At 40.9% G+C, this 22653-nt stretch overlaps 1 protein-coding gene across 2 annotated transcripts in view; it reads left to right on the top strand.

The window, feature by feature from the left end:
- Nucleotides 1–19529, top strand: part of TRAPPC11 (trafficking protein particle complex subunit 11) — a 42379-nt gene extending 22850 nt beyond the window's left edge. The window contains exons 20-31 of one of the 2 annotated variants that reach the window (XR_014292383.1): nucleotides 547–734; nucleotides 847–995; nucleotides 1177–1298; nucleotides 1818–1937; nucleotides 4794–4859; nucleotides 4969–5125; nucleotides 5929–6040; nucleotides 9646–9737; nucleotides 10750–10883; nucleotides 12553–12720; nucleotides 17454–17553; nucleotides 18481–19529. Coding sequence is in view for 1 of the 2 variants with exons in the window: in XM_082608698.1 (XP_082464824.1) it covers nucleotides 547–734; nucleotides 847–995; nucleotides 1177–1298; nucleotides 1818–1937; nucleotides 4794–4859; nucleotides 4969–5125; nucleotides 5929–6040; nucleotides 9646–9737; nucleotides 10750–10883; nucleotides 12553–12720; nucleotides 17454–17498 (1353 nt within the window). In the remaining variant the exon portion in view is untranslated. Of the gene's footprint in view, nucleotides 1–546; nucleotides 735–846; nucleotides 996–1176; nucleotides 1299–1817; nucleotides 1938–4793; nucleotides 4860–4968; nucleotides 5126–5928; nucleotides 6041–9645; nucleotides 9738–10749; nucleotides 10884–12552; nucleotides 12721–17453; nucleotides 18415–18480 lie in introns of those variants that run through there. The other variant, XM_082608698.1, reaches the window with a different exon arrangement.
- Nucleotides 19530–22653: the final 3124 nt, after the last annotated feature.

Below are 22653 nucleotides of genomic sequence, written 5' to 3'. Positions count from 1 at the left end.
TGTTGTAATTTTTTACAAGGTACCTAAGGAAGCCTACCAGATGTAAATCATAATTCATAATACTATTTTGAGTATATTTGTTAATGGATTTAGTGGAAAGGACATTTATTCAGTTAGTAAAGAATTTCCTTGCTAATGCTGTTGATGTCGTCGGGAAGAATATGTGGCCACTAGGAGTTAGCTTGTGAGTATGTTAACGGTTAGCAGAGCATTCATTGATTTCACTCAGCAGCCACTACCGCAGTGTCTGCTCCTTCAGGCACCACGCGGAGCACTAAGATAGCAGCACCACACCGTCGTGTCCGAGCTGGGGAGTCAGCTTATTATCCTTGTTTAGAGGTGAAGAGGTTGAAACCCCACACACAGCTAGCCAGTGTCACAGCTGAGAAAGGTCTGGGATCGGACTCCCACAGCAGGCGTTCTGACCTGTGTCACGTCGTGGGTCCGAGGAACGCCGTAGCCCAGCAGCCCTCCCTGTAATTTGTTGGGAGGGGATGGTGATGAACTCGTGTGAGATGGCGTTTCTGACGGACCTCCTCCTTCTAGATCACATCCTTGGATCTGGTTCTGGGCAGCGAGGCAGGAAGATGTGTGGTCTTGAATTGGCAGGGAGGAGGAGGAGATGCCGCTTCCACCCAGGAAGCCTTACAGGCCGCCCGTTCTTTCAAAAGAAGGCCCAGGCTCCCTGACAGCGAGCTTCACTGGGACAGCATAGTGATCCAGGCGAGCACCATGTGAGTCGGCCTGGTGGGCAGATGGGAGAAGGTCACCTCGCTTCTCTTGAATACTTTGAATACTTTGTCTCTTTTAAAAAATCAGTGACTTAGCTAACATTTTTTCCCAAAGGATCATTTCCAGAGTTCCAAACATTTCTGTCCATCTGCGACATGACCCTCCTGCCCTGACTAACGAAATGTACTGTTTGGTTGTGACTGTGCAATCGCACGAGAAGACCCCCATCAGAGACGTGAAGCTCACTGCTGGTTTAAAACCCGGTAAACTTGCCTTTTTAAAATTTGAGCCGTGTTGATCCAACATAAAATAAACATCAGTGATATCAACTGCAGGAAGTTTGTTTAAAAAATGGTTATGATCTAGTGCTCTCTATGCAGTATTAATTGTCAAGATAACGTTTGAATTTCCTGTATTTTAAAACGCCAACATTCATACTTTTAGGACAGGATGCCAATTTAACTCAGAAAACTCATGTGACTCTTCATGGAACAGAACCGTGTGATGAGTCCTACCCGGCTCTACTCACTGACATTCCTGTCGGAGACCTACATCCCGGGGAGCAGGTGAACTTGGCCAACTGATTGGAGAGGAAATCGGTTAGGTTGTATTGTTAAACACGTAGTGAGTTTTAGTTTTAGAGCACTTTAACAGCATATCCCGAGGCTAAAAAAGTGATTCAGCTAATGCACATTTTGTACACATTTCACATACTTAATGTGTAAAATGTCTTCAGTTTTTATACAAGGAATTTTAGAACAAATGATGCTAATATGGAGAATTCATTGCCTGATAAAATAACTAAATAACACGAAATTTGTAGCTTAGTTAAATAACCTTTCGGTCAACTTTGATTTCCAAACCAAACACAAAGAATTCTTGGGAAATTGAGAATGGTAATAAAAAAAAAGATGGAGTAGTAATGATCCCACTCATGCTGCGACAGGAACAGCTATAAAAAATGTTCAAGAATTTAGCCAGTTGGTACAGTAAACTCTAAAAGGTGGGAGCATTATCCTAGAACATATATCAGGAGGCAATCTCTGTAATATTAATTAAACTAAAATACTTTTATTTTGTTGCAGCTGGAAAAAATGTTATATGTTCGCTGTGGAACAGTGGGCTCAAGAATGTTTCTTGTGTATGTTTCTTACCTGATCAATACAACTATTGAAGAAAAAGAAATTGTTTGCAAGTGTCACAAGGTATTTATTTCATAGCTACTTTGAGAAATACCATATTTGGAGCGTTTCCTATTTTGTATTATCTTAGTTAACCTGTAAAATAAACAGCATAGGTGCTTATAGTCCATTACAAGTTTTAATGAAACATCTGTTGATTTTTTTATCATTTATGTTTATTATAAATGATGTGATATGGTATTCATTGCTCAAACATTAGAAAATTGGCCTATATGGTTTTTTGTACAGAGAACCAAAAGGTTTGAGATCTCAATCAAAAAAGTCATGAGACTCTAAACCTATCTGCTTCTTTATAAAATCACACATTAGATAAAATCTGTAAGTTGGCTAATATGAAGAAGGCCTTGTGGGAGGGAGGTCTCCCTTTGTGGAATATTTCTTCTGTTAGTAAAAAAGATTCTTATGAACATCATTTTTTGGTGAGTGCACATTGATGAGGAAGAAATAAGAAAGCTATCAGGTCCAGCAACTCCGAGGCAGCTGCTATTAACTCCTTGAGGTATTTCTTATCGGTCTTTTTTGTTTCAAGAGATTGCCGGGGGACGTGTTTTTATATAGACTTAACCACATTGTATATAATGCTTGTATCCCTTTTTTTTTTTTTTTGCGGTACGCGGGCCTCTCACTGTTGCAGCACAGGCTCTGGACGCACAGACTCAGCAGCCATGGCTCACGGGCCCAGCCGCTCCGCGGCATATGGGACCGGGGCACGAACTCGTGTCCCCTGCATTGGCACGTGGACTCTCAACCACTGCGCCACCAGGGAAACCCTGTATCCCCTTTTATTAATGGAAAATGATGATATTTGGTATCTTCTTAGTCCTGGCAGCCTTTTCTTAGGAGTGGGGTCCTCACTCCAGCAGAGGAGAAGACCTAGGAATTTGGGGGTTTGTAGTTTGGTCACTGCACAGGGCTGGGCCGCAGGCTGTTTTATAAGTCACTGGGAAATAAAACCATCCTAAGAGAGTTCAGGAGGACTTCCCAAGTGGGAGGGAGGAAGGCATATAATACACTGTCAAGAATTTCACCAGCCTGATGTAATTAAAAGAGCCTGCTGGTGAACTAGGAGATAAGGGTGCCAGTCTCAGCACTGCCTCCTAACTCCTGAACTCAGGTCAGCCAAGTAACTCCTTTTGACCTCCGTCTCCTCATCTATAAAATAAGAATGTTAAAGTTCTGTGCAGATTTAAAGTCCTAAGCCTTGGATGTTGTTTCTACTTCTGATAATGAAGCTGATGGTAGACTTGGAATGTACTTTGAAATAATTGTTTGCTACCTCGTAACTATCCTGAACTTGAGCAAAACCAGTGTGCTGCTACACCTTTAAGCAATGTTCTCAAGACATGAGATCATCGAGGTACATGCCACTTTTTTAGAGAAGAATGTATTTCTTCTTCTATCAGCCAGTCCATTACCAAGATGTGCTTGTAAGGGATGCTAATTCTGAGGAATAGAAATAGATATTACACAAAAAAAGAATTAATTAGTCAAATATGTTTGGAAAATACTGGGTTAAAGGGTGTTCAACAGATATTTTTACTTCAGGACTTAGCACAGCATTTAAATTTGCTAGTGTGTATTGTGAAGCTTCGCAAAAGGCTGTAATGATTATTTTTCAAAATTATTTTACCCGGGAGGGGGAAGGGTAAGCTGGGACGAAGTGAGAGAATGGCATGGACTTATATACACTACCAACTGTAAAATAGATAGCTAGTGGGAAGCAGCCGCCTAACACAGGGAGATCACCTCGGTGCTTTGTGACCACCTAGACGGGTGGGATAGCTTGATAATAATTGAGAGAGGAAATAATTTGAAGCATATAATAATAATAAAAATGATGTTGGCATTTCACTGAGTGTTTTGTGTGCACTATCTCATTTAATTATCATAACAACCTTGTGAGGACTATGAACTGAGACTTAAAGAGACCATATACCCTTCCCAAGGTCACATCACTGTGTCCAAGTTCTACATGGCTAGTAAGTATGTATCCAGCCAGAAATAAAATCCAGATCTATTTGGCCTTACAGCCTGAGTTTTAACCCAACATGCTCTTTTTTAAAGGTTTCTCACCAACAGTGTGGGTTGTTTTTTTAAAAGATGTAGTAAGCCCACTGTTGTTTTTTTTTTAGCATCTTTATTGGAGTATAGTTGCTTACAGTGGTGTGTTAGTTTCTGCTTTATAAGCCCACTGTTTTTTGAACAGCCCTGTGCAGAGGAGATGGAGCAGGATGGTTAAGAGTCCAGGCCGCAGGGTCAGATTTGGTTCAGTTTCTGCCTTTGTCACCTACTAGCTGTGTGACCACTTCATCCTAAAATGGCAGTGATACTGGTGTCTGTTTCCTTGAGTTACTATGAGCATTTCATAATATGTGTGCAGTGATTATAATGCTATGTCATATTACATTATTATCATTATCATTGTTTTAGTTGCCTTGAGTCAAGGTGAGGTGAAGGACTTAGACAAAAAGAAGACCCAGATTCTAGGCTTTGCACCACTAGCTTTGTGGCTTAAGGCCAATCACTTAATCTTCTTTAACTTCTGGTTCTTCTTCTGTCAAATGGTGACAATGCCTGCCCTGCCCACTGTTGCTAGATCCTGAGATAAATAATGTATGAGAAAGCACTTTGCAGTGTGAACTGTTACAAAACCATAGATAATTAGAGCTATTAGTCTGCTCTCTACATAGATTCTTACAAATACTACCTAAGGGAAAGATCCTAGCTTCTTAATTTTTAAATGAGAATTATTTATGGATCAGTAATCGACTGTGTTTCGTATGCCTTCTGTTTTTAAAACTTCATTTGTTGTTAAGACTTAGAAAAGCCATTGATCGCACCCTTTACATTTCCTTGCAGGATGAAACTGTAACAATAGAAACTGTCTTTCCATTTGACGTTGCAGTTAAATTTGTTTCTACAAAGGTACGTTCCTGTGAAGCATACTGGGAATCATTTAGGTTGTAGAAATTAAGAGAAAAAAGAAAATGGATTAACTTACTTCCTGACAGACCTTTGTCTCCATCCGTGACAGTTTGAGCACCTGGAAAGGGTTTATGCCGACATCCCCTTCCTGCTGATGACGGACCTGTTGAGTGCTTCCCCCTGGGCCCTCACCATCATCTCCAGTGAGCTGCAGCTTGCTCCTTCCATGACGCCCGTGGACCAGCTGGAGTCCCAGGTGGACCACGGTGAGAATGTGGATCATCCCCCTTAACTAGCAGAAGACAGTAGTGTGTGTGCGTGTGTAGGCTGGTGGTGTTAGCTGTTAGAGTTAGCTTTTTGCTAAGGAAGGGAATTTGCAGGTACATTTAGAATTAAGTTAGAATTAGCATCATTTACAATTTGCTTGAGTATACCTTATTTTTTAAAAAATCAGATTCTTGATACTGTAAGAAAGTGACTGAAAAATGTAATTGAAGATGAAGTGTTTTTTCATATTTGGATTTTTTATAGATTGTTTTTTATAATTTTTAATTGATGTTTACTGTTGTTTATAATTTGAAATGGGAAAAGATGTTTACCAAAGAAACTTGGGAAAATACAGAAAGGCAGACGATAAGTTTTCTAAATTATCCAACTAAAAACAGTTTATAGAGGCGATATTACCTTTCTGGTTCAGGGTACTTCAGGCTTTTGTATATTTCTCGAGCTGTTAGAGGGAAGAAAAATTAGTTTGAATGTTAACCCAAGCAAAATTGTGCTCAACTAGATTATAAGGGCAGATACTGTGAGGGGAAAAAATCATGATGTATTCTTAAGACCAAATATAAGTGAGTCATTTTATTTGTTCTGTTTAAGGGAGTCATTTTATTTGCTCTGTTTACCTGTCTCCTTGAAAAAGTCATTTAGCATCTCTGAGCCTTAATTTCCAAGTCTCTATAAATAATGTATAATTGATAAAGTATTCTTTTTTGTTGTACTACTTGGATGTAAAGCTCTCTTTTTATAGATGAAATCACTGCATGAGGATTATGAAGTCTCTTTCTTGTAGTTGTCTTACGGACTGCAGAGAGTGCCAGTGAATGCTTTTGTCTTCGTTGCCCATCTGTTGGAAATGTTGAAGGTGGAGTAGCAACTGGGCATTATATTATCTCCTGGAAGAGGTAAAATTGTATCAGCCCTGCCTTTTCTTCATTCTTTGTGTTATTCTAATGCCTTTATTACGTGTCATTGTCATTTATTTATTCATTTATTTATTTATTTATTTTTAGTAAATGTATTTATATTTAGTTTTGGCTGCGTTGGGTCTTCGTTGCTGCACATGGGCTTTCTCTGGTTGCGGCAAGCAGGGGGTACTCTTCGTTGTGGTGCATGGGTTTCTCATTGCGGTGGCTTCTCTTGTTGCAGAGCGCGGGCTCTAGGCACGCTGGCTTCACTAGTTGCGGCATGCGGGGTCAGTAGTTGTGGCTCGCGGGCTCTAGAGCACAGGCTCAGTAGTTGTGGCGCACGGGCTTAGTTGCTCCACGGCATGTGGGACCTTCCCGGATCAGGGCTCGAACCCATGTCCCCTGCATTGGCAGGTGGATTCTTAACCACTGCGTCACCAGGGAAGTCCTTGTCATTGTCATTTAATAGTTGAGAGCTCTGTCAGCCTGGAGAACGAACTAGAAGTCACATGCTGTCATTGACCTTTTGTCAAAAACACAAAGATTTAAAAGGATAAACTTTTGTTTGTGTTTTGTTACAATTTGTGAACTACTACAGATGCAATTTTAGCCAAATTAATTCTGATGATAGAACCAGCCACTAAAAACATTCGGAGAAACTGCCCTTATTTACAGTCAATAGGATTGTTTGCATAGAAAACCCAAGGGGATCAACAAATTATTGGAATTATAAAGAGTCTCAGCAAGGTTGCTGGATATAACATCAACATAAAAAATCAGCTGGATTTCTGTATATCAGTAATAAACCTCTAGGGAAAATATTTTTTAAATAGGTGTCATTCACATAACAGAATGGTAAGATACATAGGAATACATCTAGTAGAAGATGTGCATTACCTTTATGGAGAAAATTGTAAAAATTTAAAGCATTAAAGGAAGACCTAAATAAATGGGAGAGATAGAAAATAATCTCTGATAGGGTTTGGATAAGATTTAATATTGTAAATTGTTCTGTAGATTCAATGCAGTGTCCTTCAGGATCTCAACAGCTTGTTTTGTTTTTGTTTTTGTGGAACTTGACACTCTTGATCCTAAAATTTGTATGGAAAGGCAAAAAGGCAGTAATAGTCAAAATATTCCAGAAGAAGTACAAGGCAAGGGTACTTGCTCTTCCAGATTCTAAGACTTATTGTAAGTGGTCATCACTATGGTATTGGCTTGGGGAGATGTAAATAAACCAATGGAACAGAAGAGAGAGTCTAGACATAATTCCACAGATCCACACATGGAAATTACATTTCACAGAGGTAGCATTATAGATCAGTAGGGGAAGGAGGAACTGCTTTATAATTGGTGGTAAAGAGTTGGGTATTGACTTGGGAAAAAATGGGATATCTGCTGTACCACTGAATATATAAAAATTCCAGGTTTATTAAAGTTTAATTGTAAAAAGCAAAACTTTATTACTTTTAGTAGAAAAATAAGAGAATCATTTTATGACTTTGGCATAGGAAAGAATTTCTTTAAATAAGACCCTAAAAGTACAAGCCACTAAAATGGATAAATTTGATTTCTCAAAATTGTTTCTCAGTTCATTAGAAAGCACCATGAAGAAAGTGAAAAGACAAAATACAAACTGGGGGAAGCTATCTAAAACTGACAAAGGATTCGAATTCAGATCAAGAACTTCAGATCATAAGAAAAACACAAGTCTCTTAACTGAGAGTTGAGAAAAATACTTGAGTAGGTAGTACAGTGATCAGAAGAAGCTGGATGGCCAGTAAACATAGGGGGAGAGAAGCTCAGCCTTATAAATTACCTGAGATTCAGCTGTACTCCCACCACTCTGAAAAAATGAAAGGGTTAAACAGTGCAAAGTTTGTCAAGAGGAGGAGTATAAATTAGAACAATTGCTCTGGAAATATATTTGGCAGTACCAGGTAAAGCTGATGGCTATACCCTGCAGTCCTAGAAGAGATTCAAACATACACAAAGGGGACATGTCTGAAAATGTTCATAGAGGCACTATTTATGATAGTAAAACGTTAGAAAATAAATGTCCACCAACAGGAAATTGGATAAATTGTGGCACATTCGTACAATGGAATATTATATACCAGTGAAAATGAGGGAACCAGCGCTACACCTATCAGCCTATTAATACTAAATGAAACAAAGCAACTGCAGAATATGAACAAATTGCCTATATATAGTATTAGAAAACATGTAAAACATATGTTTCTTAGGGCTATACATATAATTTGGAAAAGCATAAAGAAATACATAGGAATGATAGATAGAAGCCAAATTCAGGCCAGTAGTTACTTCTAGAGTGGAGGTTGGGGGATGCAAGTGGGAAGGGGTACACGGGAAGATTCAGCTACGTTCTTATGTTCTCTTAGGCCAGGAGGTAGATGCATGGTATTTCATGTGTTATTTTCTTGGCATGGCTCAATTATTTTATAAGTCTTGAAACAGTAATTAAGATACTAAAAATAAGAAAGGAAAAATAGGTAATTTTATTTTTAAAAGATTAACTTGTCTTTCTTCCCCCCACCCTTGAATTTACCATATTGATGTTTAGTTTAATTCACACGTTTATAGGAATTAAAACAGCATTTTGAAGGTGCTGCTTAATTACTCTGCTGTGTTACTATAAAGACAGGTATTTCTTGGGGCTTCCCTAGTGGCGCAGTGGTTGAGAGTCCGCCTGCCGATGCAGGGGACACGGGTTCGTGCCCCGGTTCGGGAAGATCCCACATGCCGCGGAGCGACTGGGCCCGTGAGCCATGGCCGCTGAGCCTGTGCGTCCGGAGCCTGTGCTCCACAACGGGAGAGGCCACAACAGTGAGAGGCCCACGTACCGCAAAAAAAAAAAAAAAAAAAAAAGACATGTATTTCTTAATGGTGAGAGGTTGGGTGTTTTTGCCTGTCAGTGGTTTGCACTATTGTAATAGTGTCAGCTGTTCCACCTCTATATACATGCTCTTCCCACAGATTGTCCTCAGCAGTCAGATAGATGCCTGCTGCCCCTGTAGTCCCCACCCTGACTGTACTACAGGGAAAAATATCTGACAGTCTCATAATGTAACTCACTTTATCTCAGTAATATTGGAATGCCACTGTGTCTACTGATAGTAAAATATTTTTAGTCTTCCGTTTCTCCTGTGCTCCCACAGTGCAGTTTCAGCAGGGCATGTCCAGTGGTCTGGTGCTCATCTGGAGATGGTCCTTGGTGTGAGAAGGTGTTCGTGTCATAATGTAAAGCACCGCACTGCTGCCGACGTTGAGAACATTTTGCTACCAAAACACTTAAATGGTGTGCTCATGGTGCAGTTGACTTACGTTCTGACGCCACTCCTTACTTCATCACTGGGACCAAACAGCAGCCTTGAGTTATAACATTTGTTAATCGGAAATCCTCAAAGCAAAAATGGGATTGTAAAAGCTCTTCACAAAACTCCTTCCATTAATAAGCTTTTAGAAAAGGGATAATTTATATTTCCTTCGTAATTAGTTGGTGAATATACGTGTTCCCTGGTTTTGATTTATTAACTTCTCCCATGAAATGTGGATTTAAAAGGTACCTTTTTCTGCTGTAGGACTTCAGCCATGGACGACATCCCTGTCATCAGCACTGTCATCACTCTGCCACACGTGATTGTGGAAAATATCCCTCTCCATGTGAACGCAGGTAACGGCACTCACATTTTATTTGATCAAAAAAAATCCAGTAAGAATATTTATTTTAGCTTCTAAGATTTTTTTAACTTTCTATTATGAAAAATGCCCACCATTTATAAAAGTAGATTGTGACCGGTCTTGTTTTATCTATACCTCTCCACACTCCTACCCTCATTATTTTGAAGCAAATCCCAGATATTCTGTCATCTATAAAGATTTCAGTATGCATCTTTAACATTAATGGCTATTTTTCTAAACATGATCACAATACCATTATCATAACATTAAAACTTAGCAATAATTTTGTAATATGATCAAATTCCAGTATTGAAATTTCCCTAGTCGACTCTGAATGTTCTTTAGTGTGTTTGAAGGTCCCTGCGTTGCCGTTCATGGATGTCTAGACTTTTGAAGCCTATGGGCAGGTAGACTCCCTCTCCCCCGCTCCACCGCCACCTCTTCATCACCTCCTCTGCCACCTCCACCTCCTCTCTCGCTTCCTTGGCGTTCATTTGTTAACGAAACTCAGTGCCTACAGCCTGGATTTGCTGATGGCGTTGTATCATTTTTTTAAGTGTTTCTCTGTCCCTATAAATTGGTAGTTAGATCTGTTGGCTTGATCACATTCAGGTTAAAGTTTTTGGCAAGAATACATCACAGTTCCCATCAAGGGGCACATAATGTCTGTCATTCCATCTTGAGCCTTTATTGATATTTAGGGGAATCTTTTGTAGATATAAAAAAATATTCCTAAAATACAATTCAGCTCTTGGTAGCCAAGACCCCTATCTAAGTCAAATCAATTGTAGAAGGAGACCGATTCTTCTTAGTCTGTTTTATCGTCACCCTGTGGCTATTGTCCAATCAGAGAATATTCTTATTTAGCAAGAGTGCAGTGCTATCTTTAATTTAAATAATCCCATGTCTATAGAGTGAGATTTATTTACAAAAAGAACCCATAAATGGTGAGCTTTTTTTTTTTTTTTTTTAAACCAAGAGTAATGTGTCATCTTTCTCTGCAGATCTGCCATCATTTGGGCGTGTTAGAGAGTCGTTACCCGTCAAGTATCACCTCCAGAATAAGACTGACTTAGTTCAAGATGTGGAGATTTCTGTGGAGCCCAGTGATGCCTTCATGTTCTCAGGTCTTAAACAGGTACAGGTCATATCTCTTTGGGTTGTTTATGAAGACACAAAAGTATGGCCAGGAAGTGGAAAGCTGTACATTTCGTGTACAAATGAATTGATAAGGCTGACTGTGGTCCCTGTTGTTTTGATAGTGGTGAATCTTCAGTCACTTTTGAAGGTTAATTACAACTTGCTATAGAACTGGGTTAAATGGGCAACCCTTTTTGCTTTGAGATCACACATATAGGTTCTTTCTCCGTATAAAACAAGAGTTCACAAATTCTTGGACTACAATAGAATTCCTGAAAATTTTAAAAATATCCCTTTTATTACTAATGAGTTTGTGTGTGTGTGTGTCTTTTAATTTGAGGCCTTGAGGCATGGCTACACAGATCAAAGCTTAATTTCCTTCTGAACTATCAGTACAGTTTTTAAGAGATTTTGATCTTGCATAGAATTTACTTATCTTTGTTTCATGTAGGCACAATTTTGTATCTATACATAAAAGTAAGTGATTCCGATGTTTTGATTCATCTATTCAAATCAGGGGTAGAAAAGTTCATCAGATTTTTGGGTGGGACATACACTCTCAGGCAAAACCACGCTGCAGTGAGAATACTGTCCTCCTCTTCAAAGTGGCCACAGAGGGGAGCTCCCTGATGGCCTAGTGGTTAGGATTCTGGGCTTTCTGCCAGGGCCCGGGCTCAATCCCTGGTCAGGGAACTGAGGTCCCGCAAGCTGTGCAGTGCAGCCAAAGTAAAAGCAGAAACAAAACAAAACAAAAAAGAGTGGCAGCAGGGACACACCTCAGTGGTCAGTAAGTGCTTTTCATTAATAAGGATGTAATTAGAGCACAAACTTGTCATGACACCTAGAAGCATCCACCCTGACTCACCAGCCATGCCATGGCTGGGCCTGTCCTGAGTGCTCTGTTTGCTGTTAAATGAAAGTAGAATTACACATGAAGTATACTGTAAATCTGTACAGTAATTTAAATTTATAGTATATACCAAATATAATATTAGCTGTAATATGTTGGTTACACACACACATGTATTATCTCTGACGCGACACGCCCCTATATGTACTCATTTGCAAATGAGTAAGCTTTTCTTGATTGTTTTGATCTCTTTCACACATTGACTTAAAAATAATTAGATAATGTAAGATAGCAAAAATCTTACCTGTTGGTGTTCTTTCCTAAAGTACAAACATCTTTTCTTCCCCTGAAGTTACTTACCTTACCTCAAAGGTGGAGTCCCTAACACAAAACACAGGAAACAATCTTTTTGTCTCGTGTTGACATGATGTTTACAAAGATGCTTTTCTGCATGTTATCCCATAGCGCCCTGTGCCTGTAAAGCCTGCCTGGTCTAAGACACAGGAAATACTGATCCACTCTGTGGTCCCATTGTTAAGCAGGTACAGGTTGCCTAAATTTAGATGTTGGTAGAAACTGAGAAATCATGCACATGTTTTTATTATGTTTGTTACCTGCATGATCCTGACCTCATTAATTCAGCTGTATATTTTGGTATCTGTCTGGAGGAAGGGATAGGAGAGGGTGTGAATATTTCACCAGAAAGATTTAGGTGTCCTATCATTTGCTAGTAATCTATGGGTAACATCGTATAGATGTTGCAAGGGTATTTGATATCTGTATTTGATCATCTTTCTCTATAACTTTTGTGATTTAGATTCGATTACGTATCCTCCCTGGCACCGAACAGGAAATGTTATATAACTTCTACCCTCTGATGGCCGGGTACCAGCAGCTGCCATCTCTCAACATCAACTTGCTCAGGTTTCCCAACTTCACAAATCAACTGCTCAGGCGTTTTATACCCACCAGTATTTTTGTAAAGGTGAGGCTTAGACATTTTCTGCTTTTTAAATTCACTGTCTTGAAAACAAACAAAAGAAGATGTTTTTTCATGTCAACTTCACTAAGTATTTTGAGACTAACAGGATAGGGCTTTGACTGTTACTATCTATATAAATTTGGCAATATTGCTATTCATTTCTATAAAGTTATTATTTTATAGATTTTTTTTAGATTTCTATTTTATAGATTTTTTTTAGATCTAGTCACAAAGATTTTTATTCCCTTGGGTAAAGATTTATCTTTATGGCATCCTTAAACATGGTTTTTCTTTGGCGTTTAGTAAAGTATATTTCTATTTTTTTTTTTAATTTCTTTATTTTAATTTTTTGTTTACTTTTTAAAGTATGTTTTAAAATTGTAGTTAATTTGTAACTATTTTTTAATCAAAATGGATTAACTTTCTGAATACAGCCCGTGAACTTTTCTGATTCTAACTATGTAATACTACTGGATTTGGGTCTTTTCTGAAAATGATCACCGGTCAGAAACTATACTGTGGTTTAATGTTTTGATTTTTTAACAGTGATACCATTTCCAGGTTCCTGCAGTAAAGGACCCTGTAGGACTGTCCTCGCTTTGCCTCGGGTTAAGCCACTCTTGATGCCTAAATTAAGGCTGTTTCTCCAGATAGTTCTGGTTTCCCTTGGTAACCAGAGATACATGAACATATATGAATCCTGTGTGTTCTCTTTTTTGTTGTTGTTGTGTTTTTTTAAAATAATTGATAGAGTATCACACTTTTTTTTTTTAATTAATTAATTTATTTTTGGCTGCGTTGGGTCTTCGCCGCTGCGCGCGGGCTTTCTCTAGTTGTGGCCAGTGGGGCCTACTCTTCATTGCAGTGTGCGGGCTTCTCATTGCAGTGGCTTCTCTTGTTGTGAAGCACGGGCTCTAGGCATGTGGGCTTCAGTTGTTGTGGCACGCGGGCTCGGTAGTTGTGGCTCGCAGGCTCTAGAGCGCAGGCTCAGTAGTTGGGGTGCACGGGCTTAGTTGCTCCGCGCACGTGGGATCTTCCTGGACCAGGGTTCAAACCCGTGTCCCCTGCATTGGCAGGTGGGTTCTTAACCACTGTGCCACCAGGGAAGTCCCTTGTGTGTTCTCTTTTTATTTTAAGTTTATACCCCCTTTTTGGATGACAAGTTACAATTTCCTTTTTTGTATCTGTCAGGCTTTGGGGAAGCCCTGTTTATATAATCTGGGATTTGGTAAATTATAAGTTAGCCTGTGTTCATGTATCTGCCGTAATCTTCCCACCTGTTACCTTTCCAGACTTACACAGTTTTGTTGTTGTTTTTTTTTTTGCATCTGCAAAAAAAAATCATTTTTATTAACGCTCTAAGCTTCTATTCTATACCATACTTTTATTTTTTTATTTTTATTTTTTAACATCTTTATTGGAGTATAATTGCTTTACAATGGTGTGTTAGTTTCTGCTTTACAACAAAGTGAATCAACTATACATATACATATATCCGCATATCCCCTCCCTCTTGCGTCTCCCTCCCACCCTGCCTATCCCACCCCTCTAGGTGGTCACAAAGCACCGAGCTGATCTCCCTGTGCTATGCGGCTGCTTCCCACTAGCTATCTATTTTACATTTGGTAGTGTATATATGTCCATGCCACTCTCTCACTTGGTCCCAGCTTCCCCTTCCCGTTCCCCGTGTCCTCAAGTCCATTCTCTATGTCTGCGTCTTTATTCCTGTCCTGCCCCTAGGTTCTTCAAAACCTTTTTTTTTTTTTTAGATTCCATATATATGTGTTAACATGTGGTATTTGTTTTTCTCTTTCTGATTTACTTCACTCTGTATGACAGTCTCTAGGTCCATCCACCTCACTACAAATAACTCAATTTCGTTTCTTTTTATGGCTGAGTAATATTCCATTGTATATATGTGCCACATCTTCTTTATCCATTCATCTGTCGATGGACACTTAGGTTGCTTCCATGTCCTGGCTATTGTAAATAGAGCTGCAATGAACATTTTGGTACATGACTCTTTTTGAATTATGGTTTTCTCAGGGTATATGCCCAGTAGTGGGATTGCTGGGTCATATTGTAGTTCTATTTTTAGTTTTTTAAGGAACCTCCGTACTGTTCTCCATAGTGGCTGTATCAATTTACATTCCCACCAAGAGTGCAAAAGGGTTCCCTTTTATACCATACTTTTAAATTATTATTTTTTAAATCTCATAATTTTGGATCTCCTGTGTTTAAACAGTGGCCTTTTTGTTCTTTTAAGACTTTGTTTTTTTTTAGAGCAGTTTCAGGTTCACAGCAAAATTGAGAGGAAGGTACAGAGATTTCCCATATACCGCCCGCCTGCACACAACAGTGGCTTTTTTTAACATTTCCACCTCATCACGGTCTAAAGCCATTTCCCTTGCTGTTCCTCACTGTCATGTCTGAGGCTACCCTGCAGGGGAGAAGTCATGACCGGGTTGGGGAGCAGCGGTGGGATGGGTGGTCTCTGACGTCCTTTTAGCTGTTTGACCCTCTGAAGTTTGCTCTTCCTAAACTCAGAAGTATGGCTTTCATCAGCGTGAAAGTATTTTATCGATGTACAGACCTGATCCTATTCTAGCCGAACAAACAGAGCTTGTTTGAGATGTGAGAGTTGATCATGTTGGGGAACCAGCATTTTGTTCTCATCAATTAATCTCTTTCATTCCTTTCCCTGAAGTGCTCAGAACACCCAAACTAATCCCAGATAAATCTAGTTCCGTCTTCTGATTTTCTTTCACAGTAAACCTCTTCTGGGTGGTGGTGTTTTAAGTCCATAAGGAAAGGTTCCAGAAAAATAAACATTCATAAGTTTTAACCTAATCAGCACACCCTTTTCTAACTGCCATGCTCTTTTCTCTAAATTTAAGAAACATCCTCTGGTAACTTGACTGCTGCTAAAAACATTGACTGGATTATTCAGAGCCAGCTCCTTTCTCATCTGGGAAAACTCAATAATTAAAATTGTTTTACCTGTCACACTAAGGGCAGTGAATGAGGATTACCCTTTTTCCACTTCATGAACGATCACTGACTAAAATTTTACATCCCGTCATACCTTTATTAAACTTTACACCTGTGCTATTCCAATATGGTAGCCACGAGCACATGTGCCTATTGAGATTAAAATTAATTAAAACTTAATTTAAAGTTTAGTTACCAGTTGCACTAGCCACATCTCAAGTGCTCAGTAGGCATGCAGCTCGCAGCACTGACGTGGAGTGTTTCCATCCTCACGGAGAGTTTTGTTGGACTGTGCTGCCCTAGAACAAGCTTGGATCCATATTTTTCTTCCTTCGCAAAATAGATTTGTTTTCTTATTGCATGATAAGAAAACAGATTTATTGTTCTCTGTCCCTGTTTGTAAAGCTGTGTTTGGTAAGGATTTGACCTGGTGGAGCCATTTATTCTGTTTCTAAAACTAAACACCCATGGGCTTCCCTGGTGGCGCAGTGGTTGAGAGTCCACCTGCCGATGCAGGGGACACGGGTTCGTGCCCCGGTCCGGGAGGATCCCACATGCCACAGAGCGGCTGGGCCCATGAGCCATGGCTGCTGAGCCTGCACATCCGGAGCCTGTGCTCCACAACGGGAGAGGCCAGAGCGGTGAGAGGCCCGTGTACTGCAAAAAACAAAACAAAACAAAAAAACCTAAACGTCCTCCATGAGTCCTAGAAATTACACGAAGTGTGAAAGACCAGCAACCTATTCTTCCCTTCCTCCCATTCAGATGCCTAACTCACACACACATGCACACATGCTCACATACGTACATAAAGCTGCCCAGCAACAGATCAGAGCAGGAGCGCCCCCTTCACTGCTCCAGGGAACCCACGGGAATCAGCTGCTTGAAACACAGCAGTGGGCTTGTGCTGCTGAGGTTGTAATGCTAATCTAGTTCATGTCCCAAACACCGTCTCTCATGCTTTTCCCACAAAGGTCTGCTAACGCACATCCGTAAAGTAGTCATTTGCAAGAACTTCATTCTTTTAGCTACTCCATGACTCTCTGGGGTGTTGCTGACCTGTCAGAAATTCTACACCTAAAAACAGTCATGATACCTTTTAATCACTCTTAGTTTTTCTTCTTCTGATGTGATGTTTTAAATTTTTTCAATCACTGAACTTGGAGAAAGGGAAATTTTGCTTTTATCTGCTGCTTCAGTCCTTGCAGTCTTCGTTGTTAATATCCTAGAGTTCATTGTGAATCACTTTTTCTCAAACAGGAGATTGCGAAACCTTGAATCCCAAAGAGCTTGCTGTTAGCTCAGGTTTGTGGCCTGCGTAAAGCTTGGGACCCAGGCTGAGCAAGGGAGAGAGAGGATAAAGCTTTACCGCTTGAGCAGGAATGGTGGCCAGGTTCCCTTTCACACGCGGTACCATTGATAGATTGGTGGTAGCTGCCGGAACACCAGGTTAAGAGAAAAGCAGTGACGAGGTAGATTCCGCGGGTGGGTGTGATCGGCTGGTGATGTCTGCCGCTGGGGACAGAGGGCGTGGGCAGCCTGGAGGCTGTGCGGTCACCATCCCCAGGCTCACGTGAAGAAAGAGGGTGGGGGGAAGGGAGGAAAGCAACACGTTTTGTTTGGATACTTGCACACGTCTATTCTGTTTTCGTGAAACAGTTCCAAGAACTTCAAAACCTCTTCAGTTCATAGCGCTTCTGTTGCGATTTTCATTTCATAAACCCGTTCTGTTTTCCACTCGGCAGCCCCAGGGCAGACTCGTGGACGACGCCTCCATTGCTGCGGCGTGATGTTCAGGACGGGCCTCGGCTGAGATGCCAGACAGAACCGTATACGTTTTTCATGGTGAACTGTAGCTTGATCATGGTGCAAGTTAATCTTTGCTGTTTTTTAATGGATGTTATACCAGCCCTTCAGAGGAACTCATGCTTAAAATATTAGGAAAATCTATCCTCTCGTACAGTTTCACAAATAAATATTTGAAATCTGTCAGTGTGACGTGAAAGGATGTCAGTCCTTTGTTACTGTTGAAAGTCGTTTTATGGATAGTAACGTCTTTTCAGAGTAAGGGATTTGCATACGCAGTGGCCGAGGAAAGTTAAGCATCTGAAATATGACTGGACAAGGGGAACACGCACCAGCGTCTGCCCCAGGAAAGTTCTGAATCCCCGGGTGTCTCTTTCAGAGTTGGCTAAACTGGAGGTAAATCCGTCCTCGTGAATCTAGTGTGTGCTCAGAATACATACGCAGGAACCGGAAAGCAGTCACGTGACTGATGCAGAAAACTTCCAGAAAGTCTTAATCAAAGCAATTTAAGATGTCTAAAAAATATCTTTGCTTACCATCAAAACGTATCAGATAGGTTCAGCTTGCAGTCAAAACATGGATCATTTATGAAGCAGGTTTGTATTTATAAGTATGTTAACAAGATCCTTACCTGTCAGTATCTGAACTGCAAGATTCTGATTCTAAGCATAATTCCCTAAACTAAAAGTTTTTGAGAAAGGTGCAAGGTCTAAAGAGCTTTTAGTTATGCTGTGCAATTTGAAAAGAACTATTTAAAACTTCTGAAAATTCATGTAAGTAAAAATCATATTGTGAAAATCCTCTTTGTTAAAATATCTTCATTTAAAACTATCCCATTTCCCAGAGATTTTTATTATTTAAAAGTGTAGGACTTTCAAAAAGGAAAAGAATAATGTAAATAAATATGTTCTCTTTCAGATATGCTTGTATGTATCTTTTATTTATTTCGCGCTTGTTTGATTTCAGCTTCGTGGAGCAGCTTTTACTAAGAGCACAGTTGCAGAGGTGTGGTGGAGTGCGTAGGACTGGAAATAGATCCGTCTTCTAGAGCCGGTGCCGCTCATCTTTGGGGGGACTGGGGCAGTGACGGGCTGGGAGGACGTGAATTCGCTGTTACCACAGCTTTACAGGTAGAGGCCACAGGAGTTTGTCGGATTGTCTAGGGCCAGATCCCAGCTCCGGTGGCTTTGTTCATGTTGCCCTTTGTTTGTCTCTGTTCTTACCTGTAAGATGTGGGTGATGATAACACTATCTCATAGACTTGGTATGAGAATGATAAAAATTAAATACACAAGAGGAACCGTAAGCAAAAATTTCATGAAATAATACTTTCTATATGCCCTTATATTTTATATCCTACTCTGTTTTGTTAAAAATATTCCTGGTTTAACCTGCTGAATTGATTTCATGACTGACTAAGGGGATGTAACCTGATGTTTGAAAAATTCAAAGGTCCATCTCATGCCGTGCTTATGTAATAAAGGTCTCATGTGTTAACACCGCCATCATCAAACACTAAGTACTAAGTGCGCGTTAGAACAGATGCATCATTGGCATCCACTTTAAAATTGTTAGCCTGATGTCAGTGTGATTTGTGTGAGTGTAAATACACCACATAAACAGGTCTGTGCTTTCCCTCAGTGGCGTAATCCTTTCTCAACCAGGAATTCTCCCATGTCGTTCATTTTACTGTGAATGTATTCTGTTCACTTGTTTTTAAATTGCAAGTCTTAATTCAGAAATACATGACATTGTGATCTTCCTGGGTCCCCAAAACAAAACTGTCACAGTATTGCAGGACCTGTTGCCTCACTGAGGTTACAAGTGTCCAGAAGGACCTCAGAGTCTTTCCCTTCCTGCCCCTGTGCACCAGCCACAATCATCTGTCCCTCATGAGAGGGCCCTGTCTTCTGTCTTAGTCCCGTGTTGCCATTTGAGTCTCAGTATTACTCCTTACCAGTATTATGCACCACTCCGGGGTATAAATTTTTAAATAAAGCATTTAAAATTTGGAATTTGGGGGAGCTATGTATTAAAGTTTGACTCCTGGGCTTCCCTGGTGGCGCAGTGGTTGAGAGTCCGCCTGCCGATGCAGGGGACGCGGGTTCGTGCCCCGGTCCAGGAGGATCCCACATGCCGCGGAGCGGCTGGGCCCATGAGCCATGGCCGCTGAGCCGGTGCATCCGGAGCCTGTGCTCCGCAACGGGAGAGGCCACAGCAGTGAGAGGCCCGCGTACCGAAAAAAAAAAAAAAGTTTGACTCCTGATTCTTGAAGGTAAGAGCTGGTGGATAATCAATGTTCCGTGTTACCAAGAAGGTGAGGATGGGATTGTCTTTGGCATAAAATTAATTTCCAATTTGCTTAATTTTATATATCTATGATCCTAAAAGTGCAACTTCAACCTCAGTTTTCCTCAGAAAGTCTTAGATTCTTTATCTTTGAATTCTTCTTTTTATTAAGAGGCTTTCCAGAGCGTGGCTCTTACACTGAATTTTTTTAAATGTCTTCACATTGCTTGAAAAAAAAAGATTCTTTACGTTCATTTTCATTCAGTCATTTCTTTCATGGCCCATTTTAACTTCACCCAGAATATTAAAAGCCTCTTTCTTGATACTGTCCTTAACAATAGGTGTTAAGAAATCTGAGCTGTAGGGCTTCCTGGTGGCGCAGCGTTTAAGAATCCACCTGGCAGTCGGAGCCTTTGGGGTGCGACCAAGCTTTGCTCCTTTCCAGTTGCCAGGGCCGTGGGAGGGACGTCACGGCCCATTACCCCTGCTCTGTTGTCCCCTTTGTGCGGGCACCAATGCCATGCCACAGCCTTGGCACCAGGGCTGCAAGGGATTGGGTTTGGTGCCCTAGCGGGGCCCGTGGCTTCAGGACGGGGGTCCCCACCCTCAGAAGAGGGAGCGAGACGGGTGGGCTATGAAATGTCAGCAGAGGCAGTAACGTGCGGTGGTTAACGCTGATCTTCCAGGCTCCAGACTTTCTGGTTTGTCATCTTGCCTCTTACTCGCTCCATGAATGCAGACTGTTTATTTAACCTTCCCCCTGTAAAACAAGGATGCAGGTATCCACACCACTGTATTAGTTATTGCTGAAGAGCAATGCTACTACACACACGGTGCCTTGAAACAACACATATTTATTGTCTGCAGTTTCTGTGGGTCAGGGATCCAGGCACAGCTCAGCCAGGTCCTCAGCAAGACTGAAGTCAAAGGGTCTGGCAGGGCTGAGGTCTCATCTGAGACTTGACTGGGGGAGGATCCACTCCCAAGCTCACCGAAGGTGTTAGCGACCTTGTGGTCGTAGGACCAAGGGACTCATTTTCTTCTTGGCTGGTGACCAAAGGCCACTTGCTTTCTCAAAACCATCCAGGGGGAGAGAGGCTCCAGCAAACCAGGCACTATAATCACACACATGTTATCATGTCCCCTCTGCTGTATTCTAGTGAGTAAAAGCAAGTCCCAGGTCCCAGCCACCACTCACTCAGAGGTGTAGGTGGGGTCATGGCACAAAGGTCTGAACACAGAAGATGGGGATCCTGGGGTCACCTTTAGGGTGTGTCCATCACAGTGCCTCACAGGGCTGTCGTGAGGAGGCAGTGAGTTAATACGCATCAGGCTCTTAGAAGAGGACCTTCCTCAGGGAGCACAGTGAGTTGGTTGTGGTGGAGGTGATGGTGTTGCCACCATCAGAGGAAGGTGCCTCTAACTTGTACTTGCCCTTGGAAAGTCTTGGAACCGTCTTTAGGGAATCTGGGATGACAGGATTCACTTCAAGCAAACACCTGCAATAGTTAACAAATGAAGTAATTCCAATAACCACTCTCATTTAATTTCATTTTCTTAGTTGGAGATTGCATGGCGAGTGGGAAATACGCAAGGTTTGGAGTTTGAAAAGCAGTGAATTCATAGCTTGCTCTGGACTACACAAATGTTGGCTGTCACCTTCACTTCTTAAACTGGATTTTACAAATTATTGGTTTTTTTGTAATTACGAGGTTTAAATATTAAAAAAGTATGTAAGGTAGTATAATTGCCACTGTTTTATTTTTTTTTATTGAGGAGGTATAATTGACATACAACATTATATTTTCAGGTGTACAACATAATAATATAATATTTGCATGTATTGCAAAATGATCACCACAATAAATCTAGTTAACATCCATCACTAAAAAAAAAGAAAGAAAAGAAGAATCCGCCTACCGATGCAGGGGACATGGGTTCGAGCCCTGGTCCGGGAAGATCCCACATGCCGCGGAGGAACTTACCCGTGCACCACAACTACTGAGCCTGCGCTCTAGAGCCCGTGAGCCACAACTACTGAAGCCCATGTGCCACAACTACTGAAGCCCGTGCTCCTAGAGCCTGTGCTCCACAACAAGAGAAGCCGCTGCAATGAGAAGCCCGTGCACCACCACGAAGAGTAGCCCCCGTTCACCACAACTAGAGGAAGCCCACGCGTAGCAACAAAGACCTAACGCAGCCAAAAAAAATAAAATTCTGAGCTGTGATTTCCACATGGGCATTGCAGTGAAAGAGGGGGTGCTTTCAAGGACAAAACAAGTGGAAAAGTTAAGCTTACTCTTGTAATGGGGAGGGTCTGTGTAGTCCCAGCACACACCTTTCCTCTTGACCTAAAAGCCCAGAAAAGGCACTAAAAGTGTCCCAACTCCTAGTGTAAAAAAAATACTTGAGATGGGTTGTGTTATTTAATGGTTGAGTGAATAAATAGTAATGACTATAATTGTCAAGAAGCAGGTGCAGCATTAGTGATTAGAGATTGTTGAATGAACACGTGATACCGAATAGAAATGTGCACTTTCTCTTGCTTGTGGATTTGTTCTGAAACATTTCTACCAAGGGCTCCTCAAGTCATCCTGTGGTGAGCCCCGTCACCATCTTCCTTTTATCTTAGCCAACGATGCCATCCTCAGACACAGCTACTAAAGAACTGCATACAATTCACCGAATGAGTATGAAATCCCATGTTTTCATGCATGAGAAAAGAAATTTGTAGTTTAAGTATATTCAGTTTCTCTTCAAAGGTCAAATTTATGAGGAACTTTCCCTTCTACTCAATTTACTTGTGCCTGAGAACAAAAGAGAAAGTGATCACCGGGCCTTTTGTGTCTG

This window comes from Mesoplodon mirus, assembly GCF_964341445.2.
Source record: "Mesoplodon mirus genome assembly, chromosome: 20".
Classification (NCBI taxonomy): Eukaryota; Metazoa; Chordata; class Mammalia; order Artiodactyla; family Ziphiidae; genus Mesoplodon; species Mesoplodon mirus.
This window is presented reverse-complemented; position numbering and strand designations above follow the sequence as displayed.